The 20102-nt window shown below is 28.8% G+C and overlaps 1 protein-coding gene across 2 annotated transcripts; it reads right to left on the reverse strand.

The window, feature by feature from the left end:
* LOC114178330 (kinesin-like protein KIN-14E) lies at nucleotides 1-9803 on the reverse strand. 2 transcript variants are annotated; one of them, XM_085671409.1, is made up of 24 exons: nucleotides 9618-9803; nucleotides 8957-9177; nucleotides 8345-8417; nucleotides 8036-8167; nucleotides 7719-7957; nucleotides 7271-7598; nucleotides 5386-5485; nucleotides 5117-5298; nucleotides 4886-5001; nucleotides 4677-4779; nucleotides 4340-4492; nucleotides 4079-4225; nucleotides 3789-3995; nucleotides 3344-3508; nucleotides 3166-3276; nucleotides 2905-3045; nucleotides 2636-2830; nucleotides 2387-2513; nucleotides 2102-2304; nucleotides 1833-2015; nucleotides 1496-1591; nucleotides 1035-1232; nucleotides 491-762; nucleotides 1-397 (listed from the first exon to the last, which is right to left on the reverse strand). In XM_085671409.1, exons 2-24 carry the CDS (start codon nucleotides 9112-9114, stop codon nucleotides 211-213), a joined length of 3816 nt encoding a protein of 1271 aa, XP_085527535.1. In that variant the 5' UTR covers nucleotides 9115-9177; nucleotides 9618-9803; the 3' UTR covers nucleotides 1-210. The 2 variants fall into 2 exon arrangements, with proteins under 2 accessions (XP_085527535.1, XP_085527536.1); XM_085671410.1 differs by having other exon boundaries at nucleotides 3166-3273; nucleotides 9618-9802.
* Nucleotides 9804-20102: the final 10299 nt, after the last annotated feature.

Here is a 20102-nt window from a genome sequence, read left to right on the forward strand (position 1 = left end):
TTTTGAAGGTAACAAATATTCATTTAGAATAGTGAATATAGTTGTATGTGTATGAGTCGAAAGTATTAATACTATGTACATAAATTTCATCTATACAACCTACATGACTCCTCTAAAAAGATATACAAATTGATCATGGGAAATGATCGTTATGCATTCCAAAAGAAAACAGAGACACTATTCTCAATCCAATCTTTTGTGTGTGATCCTTTACCTATTGCCACTACCATTTTCTTTAGTTGGCCTTTCATCTTGAATTTCTTCTAAGTCTTCAAACTCAGGTCCTTTACCAGCTTGCTGTTTCCAATATGCAACCAACTTCTTCAGCCTTGCTATCTCCTTTGAAGAAACATTCTTGCTGGGGTCATTCACAATGGATCTGACTCGGGATGCATACCTAAAATAAGCATACAAGAATAGTGTTAGAAAAAAGAACAAGAGAAACATGAGTAAAATGAAAAATAATGGAAGAAAATGACAAAGAACATACATGAGAGAGTTATGTGTCTCATCCAAATTTGATTCTGCTGGAGAAACATTCACAAACATTAGAGTTTTGGCATTACCACCAAGTGAATCACTCATCAACATGGTTAACTTGTGATTCCTGTATGGTGTGTGTTGACCACCAGAAGACAAAGCACTGATAACATCTGCAAGTGCTGATAATGACTTGTTAATGCTTTGAGCTTCCTTCAGCTGACTCCCCGTAGAACCTGACTTTTTCACTCGTTCTGAACCAGCAAGATCCACAAAACTCAGCTGCATATTGAATTCCACATAAATAAGTAAAGCACTAGTTACAAGCACCAATGGCCAAATGCCCCACTAGAACCACGAAAATTTGTTTGATAACAATAGTTTTTGAAAACTGTAATAGAAATAATATCACTAAACTATTTTCGTTTTCTAATTTCATTCCTTTGCATCCTTCCCTCTTGATTTAGAATAGTGGAGAAGAGTATTTAAATAAAGATCATCTCTTTCTATGTCTTCTACTTTTTCAAGTCCAATTCCTGAAAAATGATATATACCTTTCCCCTTGCAACTGACTGACTTTGAAGGTTGGTACTTTCAATTACAATTGATAGAATGAGATGAGATCTTGAACTTTCATCATTCATTTGGGTTCCTGATATATGTCGCCGCTCAGATCCTCTTTGTATTATGGTATTCAATTCTTCAATTGTAGAAATTGACATAACTGTCACATTTTCCACAACTACCATTCCCTAATCATCAAAATAAAACAGTTACGATTGTTACTTTGAGATGTTTCCAAGCACGCTACCTGGACAATTGTTAGAAATAATGGCTAAATGGAATGTGAATTTTTTTAAACATAACCATTGGTCAGTAAATTTTCTTACTGAGCAATCAAAATCAAGCAAACATATAAGCACCTTTATATCCTTCTTAATAACCGGTTTTAAATATAATCCAAACAATAAAATTTCTAGAAGCTGAAATTAGCAATGACAACAGAGATGGTTACCGTCGAATCCTTCTTGATATCCAATTTTAAATGTTTTCCATTCTTTGGTGCCAAAAGATCTATGAGGGTATCTTGATACAATTCCACCATGTATGTCTGCATTAGTGGCATCAGAAGTCAGCATATGAGATAATAAGCAAAGTTTTGCAGAAATCTTAGACAAAGACAATACAAAAAGCCAGTGAAAACACTTTTACACCAACGATGCATTTAAATTAAACTCTAATCATTTACACGTTTGAAATATTTATTTGTACACTGACTAGAGTTAATGACAACAATTCTAAACGTAAAAAGATGAAAAAATTTTAGTTATCTCCATTGTAGAAATGTTTACCTTCAAGGAAAATGAGTACTTGTTATTATCTCTTCTTAAAATTCTAAAAAGTTCTGCAATTGCACGAGGGGTAAGCCCAGGGTTGTTGTCTGATCCATAGATTGTAAATGTCTTTCCAGAGCCGGTTTGACCATAAGCAAATATGCAAACATTATAACCATCTACAGCAGATTGCACCAAATACTGCATTGCAAATAAAAGAAAAATTGGTGATGAGTTTAAGTTATACATGTTTCCACAAGAAGAAATGACAATGATGTATGACTTGCCTTTGTATCCTCAAATACACTTTCTTGAGTTGCAACAGCATCAAAAACACGGTCATATATGTACTGCTTTGGCTTGTCATCTTTCCATGGATATTCCACTGTAAACTCATCTACTGCAGTGAGAGCTTTTCTTTCTTTCTCAGCGATCTCTTTCTCATTGAGAGGCCTTAGTCGACAGTAAACTCTAATCTTGCCTTTCATGTCTGAAATAATTGACAGTTGTTTGTAAGTCAATATAAATTCATATAAACTTAATTCCAAATATAAAGAGTTTCTATCACCCACCTTCTATTACATTAAAATAGCGCTTCCTTAAAACTTGTTCTTCCTTATAAAGTGTTTCCATTTCAGCTAATTGAGCTCCTTGCATTTTCAGTATGGCAGCTGTCTGTTCATTCTTTCTGTCAATATCCTGAATCATAAAACATGATCATATATTTTAAATTCACAATGAAGTGGAAATAAAGAAAACATTGAAACTCTGTTGGTATACAAATGGAGCAGTGAAATTAATGAATTAAAAGTATTTCAAACCTCTTTCATTTCTCTCAATTCTTCTAGTTCCTTCAAATTATTTTGCATTGAAACCAACTCAGAGTCCTTGGCTGAAATAGTTGCCTTAGCAGCCAATAATTCTTGTCTACACCCTTCTAGCTTTCTTTCAAGCTCGTATGCTTCAGACTTAACAGCTTTGCGTTCTTGCTCAAGTTTCCATTGAAGGGAACTAATCTGCAATACAACAACCACCGTCATCTAAAATTGATGATTTTTTTTAACAGCAATTTAAATTTTTTTTATGCTACCTCTCCGGCATTCCTCTTTTCAAGGGCAGACAAATTCTGTTCCAAAATCATTATTTCATTTTTCAAGCTTTTGATAGTCTCATTGGCTGCAAACAGCTCATATTTACAAACTTTTAGCTCATCTTCAAGCTTTTGAGTCACCTATTGGTACCATAGAAAGCCCATAGTTAATGTTTATACATCAACAATAAATAAAATCAGCAATGTTTATCAGAAAGATAGCTTTGAAGGCATGAATTACAGTTTCGTAGAATATCTTACTTGTCTACTTCCAGCATCAGCAAGATCCTTTTTGGCAGTTTTCTCTATCACCGCATTATTTAACTTGGCCATCCTGGATTCCATATTCCTTTTGTCTAGAATAGCAGCCTGCTAGATTGAACAATCAGTAAGACACATTGATCAATAACTTAGAGAGAAAAGATCAATTAATCTCTACCTGTAGTTCCTTATCTTTTGCATTGCATAATGATCTAAGTCTATCACGGTCACGTGTAACAGAATCTAGATTTTGCTTATCAGCTTTTAGGGATTCTTTCAAGCCATCCAATTCTTCTTGCATTTTCTCTTCTTGTCTTTGCTTCACACGTAATTCTTCAAGCAACTATTCAAGAACATTAAAGATTATCATTATTACCCCCGAAAGCATGTATTAGACATCGAATATGAAATGAAAATAAAACTTTTCCATTTATCTTCAGAACTTTAATCAGGTGCAAGCTTCTTTATTTTCTACCCAAAGGCAACCAGTATGAAAGAGAAGCAAATAGATTTATTTACTATGCAACAAGCCATAGAAACTGTCCTCTAGGTTTATTAGTTTAGTTTGGTGTTTGTTGTGAACCTGCACAGCACATTATATCATAAACTACGTTTAGACATACTTGATCAGCATTTTTCTGAGATTCTTCAATTAGTTTTGACAAGTCTTGGACACGCTTCTCATATAATTCCATATTTGGAGGTTTAGAAGAATTATTAGGAATAGCTCCATTCAAAGAACCAGCACCAGCAGCAGATCGTGCTTTCGAATAGCGGCGCAGCATTACATCATTTATATGAGTCTGAAGAGCTACACAAATTTCCTCTCCCTACAACAAGGAAATAAAATAGTGAGGGAAAATAATTCTAGATCAATTAGGTCTTGCGTGACATCAACAAAGGTGTTATATACCTGCTTGGTTTCAAACTGGAATATGTGGAGAACTCCTGCAACTCTCATTTTAAAAAAGACCGCAGTATTGCTGCTCCCAAATTGCATTATGTCTCTCAACTCAGCCGAGTGCAAATATTCCTTAGGAACTGGGCGGAAAAAATGAATCTACAGCCAATTGATTGAGAAAAAGCACACAATTAAAAGCACAATCAAATTCTTAATAACTGTACTAGTAAATTAAATAATAGAGTTAACTAGCTTCTTTTTTGTGTATCATACCCCTCTTTTATTAATTCCCAAAATTATCCGACCAGGTAAGAGTCCAATAGGGTCATCAATCTTGCGAACATTGAAGAAAACAGAATTTCCATAAGGAAGTGCTCTCAATATACGCAGAAATTGTTGCCGCGCATCATCTTTTGTCAGATTTTCCTATTAAAAGAGAAGAAAATCTTACATAAGTGGATATAAAGTATATGCTTGAAGAAAATATGAAAAATTATTTTAAAAACTAGCACAAAAGTGTATAACTAACAATACAAATTAAAAATTGACTTTCTCATAGTTGTCACTGGATGAAGATCAAAGACAAAATAAATAGATGGTTTTCTCATACCAACGAACGATAACGAGAAATAATGTCATACTCCCATTCCCGTTTTGCTCGTGTCATTGAAATCTGTCTTGGCAGGAAACGCTCAAGAAGTGAATTCCAGTCACTAAGAAATGCAGCAACTCCATCAGTGTCAACAAGGATATAGGATATAGAATTTGACAACTTCACTCACAAAACACTATTACAAATGCACACTGAAAATCACTTACGTGCATGATTCTGGTGTGCTAAGAAAACCAATCTCAGCCAAGATTTGTAGAGCAGAAAGCTGAGCGGCATCATCTCTTCCAATAGGGTAATTGCCCAAAATATAATCATGTTGCAGCTGTAGAGAACGTCCAGCATCAGCAAATCTATAACTTAAAGGTAATTGCAGCCTCGTACAAAAACTAGGTATACTTGTCATCACACATATAAGGTTTCATTACAAAAAGACATACTTGTACGTAAGACAATTGCACAAACATTGGTTCTGTCACAGCTTCATCTGACTCCCGAAATAACTTTTTCTTGAATATCAATTTACAGTGCAAGATTTCTCCTTTACTTCGATCCTTCGCAACTTTGAATTCTGCCAGCAGATCCCCAATATATTTGTTCTCATCTAACCCAATGTACTCCTCTGAGTAACAAAGAAAGGAGCCGTCAGATTACTGAGCTCAGTTAGATTATAACATAACAAAAACAAGTGAGAGGAAAAAAGACATGCCATTCCCAACATCAGGTGCTTTGGAGCCAGTAACAACTTTACGACATTCAAATAGACTAAAGCTGGAGTATGCTGATAGTTTAATGAGCCCTGCAAGTTCCTGAAGTAAATATGTTGAGTAAGGAAAAAAATTATATAAACTTAATAGTGTAAACACAAGTTTTTGAGGGTATGCAGAACTTCAATCCTAACCAGATAAACAGATGCTATATAGCACAAAATACGAAAAAAAGCAGAGCACATATCCATTAAACAATTTAAAGTGACATCATAATTAATGAATACCGCTGAAAAAAGAATCTCTTCTCATTGATAAAATCTGAATTAAAATTCACCAAATAAAATGAAACCCGTGCTCAATTAACAATAAAACTAATCCGTATTGTAAATAAGTAACTTTTACTGATGAGCCACACAATCCAAGAAAATGAAGAACGTTTCCCAACTTAATCAACATAAGGTACCTAGTCACATAATTTATTAGTGATTAAAGATTCCGTTTGTCTATTTTTTCCTCCAAAGGAAACATATCATATTAATCACTGCCGACAGAGGTGGTCATCAATTAGCAAGACCCGACTCTTAAAACTAACATTTTTAGTACCATTCTCAACTTAATCCTAAGAAATAAAAGGGATTTTCATACACCATATAGTTTATTTACTTCAACAAATTAGAAGAAAGGCTATTTGTGCATTTTAATGGTACTAATTATGATATCCATAAAAGGACAAGTGAATCATAGAGAAGCAACAAACAAGCACTAGCCCAAAGCTTTGATTCATCTAACTGAATGCAAACACCAATGTAAAATATTAAGTTAGAGAAAAGTAACAAGTAACAATCACGGGCGGGCTTATTTATTTGTTTTATTGACTGATACATTCTTGAAAATTTAAACCTCAAAAACTGTTAATTGAATCAATGAATCCTTCATCTGAAGCTAAGAGAAAGAAGAAAACAAAATATTTACTGGTTGTCATCCACCACCCTTATGAAATTTGAGCCGTAAGTGCCAACATAAAGGTAGTTTTATAGTTCATGTAATGCTGAACATCTAAAAACTTATACCCTTTTTGCTAGCTCAAGGTGTACAGCAACTGAAAGTTTTAGATCGACAATGTTTGAAATTACATGCATTCGGATTTCCTATTGAATATATTCCATCCAAAACAGTGTTTGGCTGGAGGTAAATAGAGGGGAGGGAAAGGGGAAGTTTTTTTTATACTTTTCTTGTTTGGTTCAACTTTGATAGAGGACGGAAATGGTGGGGAGCAAAATCTCTCCCCATCCCATTTTTGCTCCCTTTCAATTCAATATTGGAGGGGTTTGGAAGGGAGGGGAAAAGATTTAAAACATTTTAAATATAGTGACGAAAAATAACCTTATTTATATTTTGAAATCTAAAATTTTAAGGAAATAAAAGTAAATTAACTTTTAAAATCCCTCCCCTCCACTGAACCAAACACAATACCTAAATATTTTCTTGAACCTCTCCTTATCAATTTCCTTAAGCCATTCTCAGTCCTTTATCTATTTCGCATTCTGTAATTTCGAATATTCCATAATATATACTATACAATGACATTAGTTGAAATGCATGCAAATGCAAACAGAAGCAGATAGGAGTTAATGTCACATTTCAAGTTGTTGACTGAATGAAACCAAAGCCTATATAGAAAAGGAATGAAATTGATCTACCTTCATTAGATTTATCAGATTCTGTAAAGAGACTAAATTTTTCTCCAATCACTTTCAATCAAAGTATTTATCTATTCAAATTTCACCTTGATTTTCAATCTTCAATAGCATTTTATTACAAGGCATATTTACGCCAGTTAGGAAAGTATGCAAATGAAAAGAGATGTGTGAGAGTCTGAAGAACCTGAACAGCATCAGAAACTGTGGTTGACATGTCATATGCAATTTCTTCAAATGTTTCATCTAGAAAGAACACTATTGTTGTAAGCTTTCTCCCGGTCAACAGAGCTTCAATCTCCTCACGCCCAGGAATTATATGTCTGGGACCAGCCTTGACAGAATGCTTCAAAGCATTTAATGAATTTAATGCAAGGACTTGGATCTCGGAATCAGTAGCCACACCATTTGCTACGTTATGAATGTATTCTGATAGGTAACTGCTAATGTCTTTACTAGGAGACATTGAGGATGCACATAAATACATCAGCTCCCAAGCTTTAATCAAGTATTGCCTAATTTTGAGAAAAAAATGTTAATCACTAGCACAAAAATCACAGATGATATATCTCCAATGATTAAATGCCCAAAAAGACGAAGCATGTCATTCAATACTGAATCTAAAAGTTTCAAACCTCTCAGGGTTATTTCTTGTCTGCTTTGATATCTGAACAAAAAGTTCATCTCGTAGTTCTGGTCGTTTCAAATTTTGCTTGTATAGTTTCCCTACAAGTTCAACCCGTTCATCTAAGCTTATAGGAGTTACTCGATCAGATGCATCAATTCCCATGTATTTCAAAATTATTTGGAATAATTTTGTCGCCCGGCTTACTAAATCAACATTTAACTTGAGCAATGATGTTGGAATTGGATCCTGCAAAAAAGTTTGAGTTTTTGCTCTTCATACCACACATAGTTCGAGAAAACTAGTATTTGATTGAATGTCAATTACCTTTTGAAAACTCAACATATCCTCAAATGTAACTTTTTCTCGAACTTGAGGACCTACAGATCTTTTAGAAAAAAATCCACGTTTCCCAGCGGATTGAATTTGCTTCTGCATCAATTTTAAAAATCCATCCACCTATGACAAACATCAGAAACAGAAACATGGCTATATCAAATGCTCACGCACCAAAGCAAAAACTATAAACCATCAGTAGTTCAGGTAATTAGCTAGATTGAGACACAAAACTAGCAGGGAAGCTATAAAACTTCTAAGCACTTATATATGTATAAATTAAAATATAAATTATCTCACCTGGAATCTGTTGATCAAGGGTACAGCTCCAGCGAGCTCTGCAGGAACAGCCATTGAAGTAGTTGATGGCGTGCTACAACAAACAAATCAATACCAAGTTACAAAATGGATAATGCTGCAAACGGAAAATTCTCTTTCTTGACATAAAAGTAAGCACTCAGTTCAAGAGGCAAAAGAAAAAAAAAAAAACATGTTGCAAGGAGAGGAGTAAAAGATTGATCATTATCAAGAAGAACAGAATTCAACTATATAATGTTTTGAATGAATACAATGAAGGTCCATAAGTGCTTTGCCTAGAAGAGTTGATATAAAGTTTCAAGCAAGTACGAGTTGCAAATTCAAAAGTATTATCAAAATGTTGCAGACGAACCAAAAAGTGAAATAAGATTTTACGGGTTAACAAGTAAAATTTGTTTTCGATTTAAACCATAATTATTTTGCATCAAATTACAGTTTACCGAAGAAGAAAGATATGTGAGATTCCGATACATACCCAATAATTCAAAGAGAAAATAAACTAGATTTTGAGTCCAAATTAAGTTTTATCATCCTTTTAAAGAAAAAAAAAATCCAATTTTTCAATATATCTTCAAAAGAAAGGATGATACTTACGGTGGGGCAAAATTGGAGCTATCACTATCATAGTCATCAACATTGATAACAGCGGCACCGTTGTGTGCAGGGGTATCATCATTGCCATTGCTAGAGCCAAAGGAATATCTGCTTGACCTACCGTTTGGAACCATAGATGGGGGCACATCAGTGATCATCTTGCTTTCAGATTATCTTAAATCAACAAATTTTGTTCTCCTTTCCCCCTTCAAGCTCTTTCACTGAATAATACAAAGATCCGAACATAAGTCAGAACAACACACAATTAACTAAAAATAACAGCAACCATTTCAGCCATGCTGGTATGTAAGAATTCAAACTCAAAAAGAAAGAGAATAAGGGTCGTGATTGTTCTTGAAAACTGAAAAATCTTCTTCAAAGAAGAAAGGACAAAGCACAATGGAATCATCAGACCCATTTATCAAATTGGGCAAATTCACAAGAAAGAAGAAGGGAAAAGATAAACAGAGGCAGGAATGAAAAAGCTTCAAGCATCAAAGATAAGATCCACGAAAGTAACAAACTTCAAAAAACCAAACACCCATTTGCAGCAACATCCTTGCATTGACCAAAAAATGAGGGGGGAGAGGGATGAAAGCACCCCAGAAACTGAGCTGTGAAATTTTTTTGAAAAATGGAAAATTTAAAATAAAAAGGCAACCTTTGTGACAGCAATGAAGTGTCTGAGTTACAAAAACATCGGTGTCTTGTGTCTGAAAAAAAAAAAAAAAAAAAAAAAAAAGAGGTTGTGTGTAGCAGCAAACTCGCAATGAATGGAAGAGAGAGATGAGAGAGTGAGTAGAATTTGGTTACATGAGAGGAGAGAAGGCAATGTGGCAAAGTGAGTTTTTGGTGAAGGTTGAGGGAAGTCACGAGTGCATTATATGTGATGTGCGAAAAGGCTTTGAAAAAATCACTCATAAAAATTTCTCCTACTTTTCCTTCTCTTTCCTTTATCGCTAAGAATAAAATGGAGTTTGAGAAGAGCATCATTGTTATTCTTTCTTTACTCATTTTTTCAAAATGTTGAATTAGTTAACTTTTAACACTCCTGTCTGTTGGAGACAATACGACCCAACGGTAATACGTCCAAATGCAAAGCTTCAACCCTCTTTCCTTATTTATTTTACACATAAATAAATAATTGTACAAAATGGTATTTTTTTACTTTTCTATATTTATATGTTTACATGTATAAATATAAAGTTGTTTATATAAATTAATTTATACAAAACTATTAAATATTATATTTAGAAAATTAAATATAGTACAGATATTAGGGTTAAAATATAAAAAAAAATTACAAAAATAATATTTAAAACCATGTACAAAATGCATCCTCGCTGTAAGATAGAGATGGAATCGGATTAAGATTAATTATATTCAAAGAATATGATTTTTTTTTCTAATCTTTATTCCATTTAAAAGCGAACATGCTCGTGTCCATGCGTAATTGTCTTTTTTTTAATTTTAAATATTAATTAAATAATTTTTTATATAAAAAATACAAATCACAACGCTAAAAATATGATATTGTCAATTATTAACCGCGGAAATAATTTTTTCAATAAAATATTAAAAAAAATTATAATTGTAAAAATATTAAATAAAAATATCAGTATATATTCATACCTAATTTAAAGAATTATATATTACTATAATTATATCTTGTTTAATTAATAAAAAATTATCGTAAAAATTAGAATGAGTTCAAATATTATCTAAAAGAATTATAATAAATATTCATCTAAGTTTGTATATTAACGAGGGAAGTTTGACCGAGAATTACGAAATTTTAAGAGTATTATGGATGTTTGAAATTATTAAGAGATGCATTTGATGCGAATTTAATTTAATTGGGATGTGGAATTATAAAATTCTAAGAATATTATGAAGGTTGGAAAATTATTAGGAGTGATAAAAATATGAGAGATATCATATATATATATATATATATATATATATAAAAGAGGTGTTATATGGAAGAATTTATTATTTTATTTTATTCATATATATATATATAGTAAATATTCGTTTAGTTCTTATCTCGTCTAAATTCGTACTTAAAAAGAAAAAAAATTTGGATTAATAATTGTGACTTTATTTTTAGAAAAAATAACGTGAAGTCATCTGACAACTATTCTTTATTTGTTCACGTGCGATTGTTGATCTACCATTTTGTAAACTACAATGAAAAAAGAAAAACACACTCTTAACTTAATTTAACTTATCGATAAGCAATATTTCACATGGAGCGGTTTAGATTGTTTTATGACCTTTGTGTTTTGTATCTTCTTCATTGCTCATCATTTGCAATGAGGCTAATTATTTTTTTAGTTGCTTTTTTAGAAAATATAAGGTTTATTATATGACCAATTGTTGAAAATATTTACTTAATATATTTTTTATTTAAATTAGTTTTTAGGAAATATTTTTTGTTTTTAAAAATATATATATTTCTGTTTTTAAAAATATCTTTTAATTTGAGAAATATATTTTATAATCTCTAACATTCTCAACACCCATAATATTTCATACTATAATTATATGACTCTTAATATTTTATATTGTAATTATATTACTCTTAGAATTTCATAAGTCAGCATCTCGAGCATCAAATTCTCCAAATCAAAATGCACACTTAAACCAATGTTTACTGTATAACAAAATGTAGCAAAATATAAAATAAAATATTTAAATCTTGATTTCCTTTCTAAAGACTAAAAAAGATATTAAGTAAATAGTATCATAATGAGTCATATAATAAATCCCAAAAGAGATTGAGCAAATGTTGAATGAGGTCGCCTTACACGAGTCTACTATTAAATCTGATGAAAATGAATTTGAAATTGGTACCGATGAAGTCGAAGTTGACAAATGCGATGTTATATTCCAATCATTAGGAAGTATTATTGAACTTGATATCAATATGAGCGAGTTGAAAGATTCTTTTTCACCATTCATCCGATTTTACAAAAGGGCCAATCGATAATCACACGTGAATCGAATTGAAAATAATTGTTAAATGACTTTATGTGGATTTTTTTAAAATAAAGTTATAAAATTATTGATGCAAACATTTATTTTCCAAATGTGAGATGTGAACTTAAATAACTGTGGACTTAAATGAATATCTATTCTATTTATTATCATACTAAAATATAAACAATTTTAAATTAATAACACTCTCACTTGTAAACCTTATCATCTAATCTGAACGACATGTTTATATATTGAGTTTGGGTAATTTAGTTAACGAATTCTCAACAAATCTAATGTAATATAATATTAATGTTAAAATAATAACTATTTAGTTCTTCCTATATATCATGTATGCATCATAAATCCTAATAGAAATTAAAGGAGAACCAAAATTATAGTTATGTATTGAAATGATGTGGAATTTGGATATATGCGACTAAAAAAGACATGTACTATGCAAGAAGCACACAGTTTAATATTATCTTCGGTTATAGTTTTTTTTTTTTTATTATTATTATTTATTATTATTATTATTATTAACATAAATTAATATGTTAATTGCTAAACTCCATTGTTTATTTAGTATATTATCGAGAGTACAACTATTTTAGGACAATTATATAAAAAAGGTAAGTTTATTATTTTCATAAATGTATTTGTATAAATCTTAAACTAAACAAGTTTAGAAAGAAATTAGAAAAAAAAAATTATCAATCATATCAATGTTTCGAATTATCCGCACATCACGAATATTCTTCCCAATCACATTTTTTATCCATAAAACTTGAATTTGAAACATTATTTAAGATGACCAATGTCATTACCTGTTTTATAAAAAAAAAGTAGTATCTCATCATATACGTAATAATTAGGTACTTCCATTTTTATGAGCCAATTTATAAAATTTTAATTAAGAATTAGTTTTTGTTTGGATTGAAGTGAGCGTGAGAGGAAAAAAAATAAGAAAAAGTTAGGGTAAGAAAATTATACAGTCTAAACTAAAGAAAAATTAGTACATTTAAATAAAAAATTTGTTGTAAATGTGGTTAAGATGACTGAAAAAGAAGTTAATTTTTAATTTTTATTTTAATATAACAAATATGAATGCAAATATTAAAAAATTACAAGTAAATCAAGTTGAAGATATATAATCAATTATGTTTGGCAGCAATTTGAAGACATCTTCATTTTTAAATACATAATACTAGTTCGAATTTATTTGTTTAACAAAATAAAAAATATGTAACTTATATTCATGAGATTAGGTCTTAAATTAAGTTAAATTTAACTCAACTCATTTCATTTACACAAAAATATATATACATCTATTTAAAAATATTGTCTGCAGTAAATTATATATTATACCATAAAATATAAAATAATAAAAAATTCAGTTCTTAACATATTTAAATCTTTCGATACAGCCGTGCTCTACTTCTTTTACACCTTAGAAAGACGAGAAAAAACTGAGACAAGTCATTTCGATATTATGAGCTAATAATAAGAAAAGAGTTTGCAGCAAAACAGTAAAAATCATTGTGCCATTGTATATGATGTTGTTCTTTCTTCGGTTAAATATTATTTTATTAATCATAGCACTGTTATATCTTACTATTGTTTTTATTTTGCTTTTTGTAAACTTAAAATAATACAGACACAAATACAAAAAAAGTATTTGTGTTTCTCCTAATATATATAAAAGTTTATATAGTGAAAATAGTGAATAAAATGTGCTTTCAGAGTTTTAATTTCATTTTCTTGAATTTGTGACCGCGAAATAAACAAAATGTTAAAAAGCTGTAAACTCTAATTCTTTTCTCGTTAAACATGTTTAAATATTAATTAATTTTAAAAATAAAAAATAATTGATTAATATAATAATTAATTTATATATTAAATGATAAATTAAAATTCTTAATATATAAAATAGGTTTTATTATAAAAAAAATTAAATTATAAATTAATTTCTAATATTAACCATCAAAGTTTTTATTATAAAAAAAATAATCTTTAAATTAGCGATGATTAATTATTTTTTATCTTTTAAGTTCATTTTTATTTAGACATTTTATTGCAGTGATATAGGTACTATAAATATAAAGTGATTGTTTTACACATATTTTTGATCTTTTTTATTTGAATTTATGTTTCTTTTGTTTATTTCTGTTTATTTTTCTTCTATATGTAATTATTTAAGTATTTTTATAGTAATAAAGCAATTAATAAAAGATAAATTTCATAATAAAAAAGTTAAAAATGTAAAGAATTTTTTTAATACATGAAATTCAAAAAATTCAAGTAAAGTGTGAGATTTATATTTCTCTTATTTATTTGTATATTTTTTATATGAATTTATTTATGTAATTCTATATGACATAATAATTAGTAAAGAAAAAAATTTCATCATAGAAAAATTAAAATATAAAGAACTCTTTAAATTCCGGAAATATTTTCAAATTTTGTCATTTCATATTCTATAATTTTTTTAAAATTCAAATTACAAAAACTTTTGTGGTAAATATCTTTTAAAAAAGTCAAAAAGAAAATTCTGACAAACTCCATAAGTATTTTTATTTAAAAAATATTTTTAAATTTCAATTGAGTTACGATCTGTAGAAAAGACTAATGTAGCTAACATTTCACTTTCACACTCTAAACTAATGTCACAATCAAATATATATATATATATATATATATATATATATATATATATATATATATATATATATATATATATATATACATATATATATATATATATATTTATTGTAATCCCTTCTCTTATCTTATATTCTGTATTTGCTTATGATGTACGTCTTCTATTCTACTACTTACCCAACTGGTTAATCAACTCTCTTTTTCACTATTATCAACATTTTTCAACATGTATACTAATATTTAATTTTATAAATTATTAAATTTTAATTATACTGAACCCAAGTTATGCTATACCTAGTATTATATCATTTTTGGTGTCATTGTTAAAAAAATAAAAAAAGTTAAATATATTTTTTGTCCCTCAAATTTTAGTGAATTTTAGAATTAGTCTATCTTTGAAATTTGATATCAATTTAGTCCTTCATTTTTATAAATGCGTGAATTTAGTTCTTTTTACCAAATTTTGTTAAGTTTATTTAACATTTTAAACGCATCTTATAATAATATTAGAGTTAATATTGAAACGAAAATGTGTCAAACGGTGTAAACAATTAATATACTATCATGAACTATGCTTGAAACGTTAAATAAACTTAATAAAATTTAGTTAAAAAAACTAAATTCACGTATTTTTAAAAAATAAAAGACTAAATTAATAAAAAAAAATTAAAAAGAGACTAATTTTAAATTTTACTAAAACTCAAAAAATAAAAACAGATTTAATTCAATAAAAAAATAAATTAAGACTTGAGTGCGCAATCCATCGGAAAGAGCAAGGACAAAGATAAACCAGAAATCATGTGTACATAATTTGAAGCAGCTAACATTGGACCCACAACTTTTTGTCCCTCCAAACATTTAAGAAAAAACACATCCATTCCAATTCCAAATCATGCTAGATTTTTATTTGTGTTAATTTTTTTATATTTTCAAGGACACTATTTTAATATTTTAAAATATACCAAAATGGTTTTTAAAATACCAATGGGTCCCACTATAAAAACCCTAATTCTTTTACCAGCACTTATTTATCCCTCTCAATGTGCCTGTCATGTCAGCTTTGTTTCAAATCTCCTTTCAATTTTAAATTCTAACTTCTCTGACGTTGAAAGCTTCAAATTTTAAGTCAATTCTCATTTTTAATTGGCGGTTAAAAATACCTAATTTTCTTAAAATGTTTTTTTCTTCTGAATCCAGTAATACATAAGAATACCTGCATATTTTTCTATTTTCATATCACTCAGAATGCAAAATTATTAATTTTGGGATAAGTGACAGTGACAATCACACAACCTATCCAACTGTCGCATAAACTTTTTATTCCACAAAATTATATAAAAGAAAGAAAAAAAAAATCATACCATAACTTTTTTGTAACATTACACATGAGTTAATTGTGTTGTGGGGTTATGCGTGAGGTACTCAAAAATAATTATTGAAGAGTAACCAGTCCTCAGCATACCATAACTAACAATAAATGTCTTTCCAAACAAAATATATATATATAAACAAAATAAAACAAAAACCTGTTTATTCACAAACATGTAATTAACTTATGTAGATGTGTTAATCTTATAGGTTGACATATTTGATTTATTTTTTAATGTGCTGTTAATTAATTTTTTATATTAAAATATAATAATATTATATGGGGTTAAATATATTTGTAATTCTTAAAAAATCTAAAATTAGGATTTGTTTATGTTTCAAATTGTGTATTTATTTTATTTTTAATTTTGGAACAATTTTTTTATACCAATTCAAGCGTGTAGAACTTAAATTACACTTTTTGTTTTGCGAGAAAATTCCTTTTTCGCAATCAAATTCAATTTTTTTTCCACCAATCCCTCATTAATAGTATCAATTAGTTAACAGCTCAGCAACTACATCACTATTTACTCTTAATAATAAATGAAACATTAATACTTTTCCACATCCCAACAGCTAGCTTTTAGAAAACATATTTCAATTTTTTTTTCTTATAATCCCTAATCTTATATTCCCAAGCATTTATTTACGAAGTAGTCTTAGTTATACCCTATAGTAGTGACTGAAATGGTTAATCTACTACAATTTCTCATTGAATAATAGTAATGTTATAATAAAAGTGATGCATTGGTGCATAGAAGAAAGAGAATTGAAGTTGACTCATTCAGAAAAAGAAAGAACCAAAATGCATGCAAACACACAAAAAACAAGATTTGGAAGAGAGAGGAAAAAGATGGGTTTAATTAATGTGGATTTATAAGATTCACGAGAATGGTGACTTTGAATATTTCATAGGCATTGTGCAATGTTTGTTTAATTGTTTTTCCATTTTTTTTTCGTAGGTTTGAGAGTTTATGAAAAGCAAGCTTTGAAGTTACTTCAGTCCAACAACCAGAAGAGTGCTAGGTAGAAGAGTTTGCATTGGCAATTAAGAGAAGCGTGAGAAAGTTGGGTAGTCTTGAATTGAGTGGACCAATTGCAAAATGAGCGTAAAAAGAAGCTAAACTTGATTCAAATAATCACTGGTTGTTAGGAAACCCAACTTTAGTCTTTTGGTAACAACTTTCACAATTTTATATTGTTTAGAGATAAGTAAGATTAACAATGTTCAAGTAAAAGAATCTATAAATATAATTTAGAGATTTTAGATTGAAGATGAAGTGTACTCTTTAAAAGCATAAGTTTTTATAACCAACTCATACATTAAAGTAATAATGCTTTTAAAATTGAAGAACAAAGAGAAACCTAAAAAATAGAGTTAGGGTGCAAGATGATATCTCTAAATCGATGATCACAATTGTCAAAATGAAGATCCATGTGTTGTGAATCTATTGTCACAATTTCAGTCTAATCTAACGTTTAATGAATGAAGCGGGAACGATCATTTTCATGGAACAATCATCAACAAAAGTAACAAAGTGCACCACTTAATAACTTTAACTTCAATGAACCACAAACATTGAGGGATGATACTTCTTAAAGGATATACTTGGATTTGTTTACTAGTTATGTAATTACATTTTTCTAACTTGTGTTTGTTAATCTCAAAAGCACATCCTTTTTTAACTAAACACATCTTCAGGAATTTTTTGAGTTTTCTTTGTATTTTTTTATCTTTTAATTAAATATAGAAAATAATCATTTATATAATGAGGATTAAATGTAACATTAATATGGAATGTAAAAGGTCTTGTATAACTCATCCTATAAATTGATACACTTGTTTTATATATATATATATATATATATATATATATATATATATATATATATATATATATATATATATATATACACACTAGTGCTAAAAGTGTCCCTTAACTAGTGTCCTCAATGCTTATCACAAATTGTTTTTTTAATAAAATTTGTTTGATATATGGAGAGAAGACTAGAAGAGAATTTTGAGGAGAGAAGAAAGAAAGAAAAGAAAGAGCAAATATATAAAGATAAAAAGAAAATGTTTCATGAATATTGAAAAAGACATGCTCAGTAAAAACATAAAAAATAAAATTAATGAAGGAAAAAAATTAAAAACAATGAGTTGACAGAGAGAAAACAATTAAAGAAAAGGAGTGGAGAGAAAAAAAAATGGAAGAGAAGGAGTTGAGAGAGAAAGAAATGGAAGAGAAGAAGTTGAGAGAAAAAGAAATTGAAGAAAATGTATCAAGAGAAAAAGAATTGACAGGAAAAAAATCAAAAAAAAAATATAGAACAAGAAAAAAAGAGAAAGAATAGTGATAAAGATGGTGTTTTTATGTCAGATATTATTATTTTGTCTATTCAACAATTTGAGGAAAAAACATTTGGTGAGAAGTTGCAACGTCCTACTATTTAGTCTCTTAATTAATAGTTGTGTACACATACTCTAATATTAGATCAAAAGAACTGATAAAATGATGATTTTTTATCCTGGTATTATGTTTATGTGGGAAGGAGTGTACTCATGATATTCGAGGACGAACATGTCTTTTGATTTTTTTTAATTTTTATCTTTTAAATAAATATAGAAAATAATGTTGGTTTATGAAAAATAAAAGCAATAAACTCTGATTATAATAAATTAAGCAGTTCCTAATACTATAAAGAATTTGATTGTGGAAGGTACCTTATGGTTGGATTGAGAACAAAATATGGAGAAAGATGATACCTTGTCTTCCAACTCTAGAGCACCAAAAGGTTCTTTCTAGATTTTCTCTCTTGATGGGAGAGAGAGAAAGGAGCAGGAATAATGCATAAAGTAGTGTGTTCACATACGAGGACCATAATCCCCTTATGTAACTGCTATCAATTACTTACTTAATCTCAAATATTCCTAATTTGGCCCTTTCATCAAATTAGAATATTGTTGGCATCTACACATTTAATATATCACAACATATATATGCTTTTAACTATAGAATTAATTAATTAGATCACTTAAATACTCTGGTTAATAATATAATGGCCATAACACATTTAATTATTATAATATATATATATATATATATATATATATATATATATATATGACCCAAAATTGCTAACAAATAATCATTCACAAAATGAGGATTAAATGCAACATTAATGGATATGTGAGTATTAAATATTAGTTATGGAGAATCAATGTAGAATGTAAAGGGTCTTGTCTGATTCATCCTATGAAAGGATGGTTAAAATACTTTTTGGTCCTCTAATATACAAAATTCAATTATATCATTAGTTTTTATTTAGTTCAATTTAATTGTCTAGTTTTAAAAAAAATGATCAAATTATCTTTTTTTTTCGTTAGATTAGTGTTACATCCTTAAAATTAACACATTAAATCACTTCACCTAAAAAGGCTAAATACTCAAATTAATTTTATTTTGTAGGTGGAGTGATTTAATGTACAAGTTATAAAGGAAATTTAACATTCAATGTAATGAAGAACTGCCTAATTGAATCATTTTTTAACATTAGAGAACTAAATTATACCAAATGAAAATTAGGGATTGAATTTTTTATAAAAATTAGATGACCAAATTAGGATTTTAACCTAAAAAGATATACTTGTAATACAAATAAGATATATATGAATTTTTTCAGAAATTGAGTTTTCTTCTAGTGAGAGTTGTAAGGAGTTCTGATGTAGAAGAACCTCAATTTTGATCTTATATGGATAACTTGTGGTGATACTCATGAGTTATCACTCACCTTCTCATCTCTTTTGATTTCTTGAATGTGATGTCAATATCATTTTAGAAATTGAATATCATAACAATCCTCATTTGGTTTTTTATCAGAAGACTACTCTCCACTTAGATTAAGTGAGATAAAATAAGTTTGGCTAATTTAAAATTTTTAAATACATAATGAAAAGTATATATATATATATATATATATACCTTGCTAAAAAAAATCAAAGAATCCCACCATACTTTATTTATAACTCCAAATCCTTTTAGAAGATTTATATAACTTTTTTGAAAAACCTGGAATTTTGCTTAATTTATTAATTCATCGAACACTTAACTTTTCAACGCACTCAAAAATTTAATTC

The sequence above is a fragment of the Vigna unguiculata genome, chromosome 3, assembly GCF_037176805.1.
Source record: "Vigna unguiculata cultivar grain cowpea cultivar isolate G323 ecotype 2 chromosome 3, ASM3717680v1, whole genome shotgun sequence".
Taxonomy (NCBI): Eukaryota; Viridiplantae; Streptophyta; class Magnoliopsida; order Fabales; family Fabaceae; genus Vigna; species Vigna unguiculata.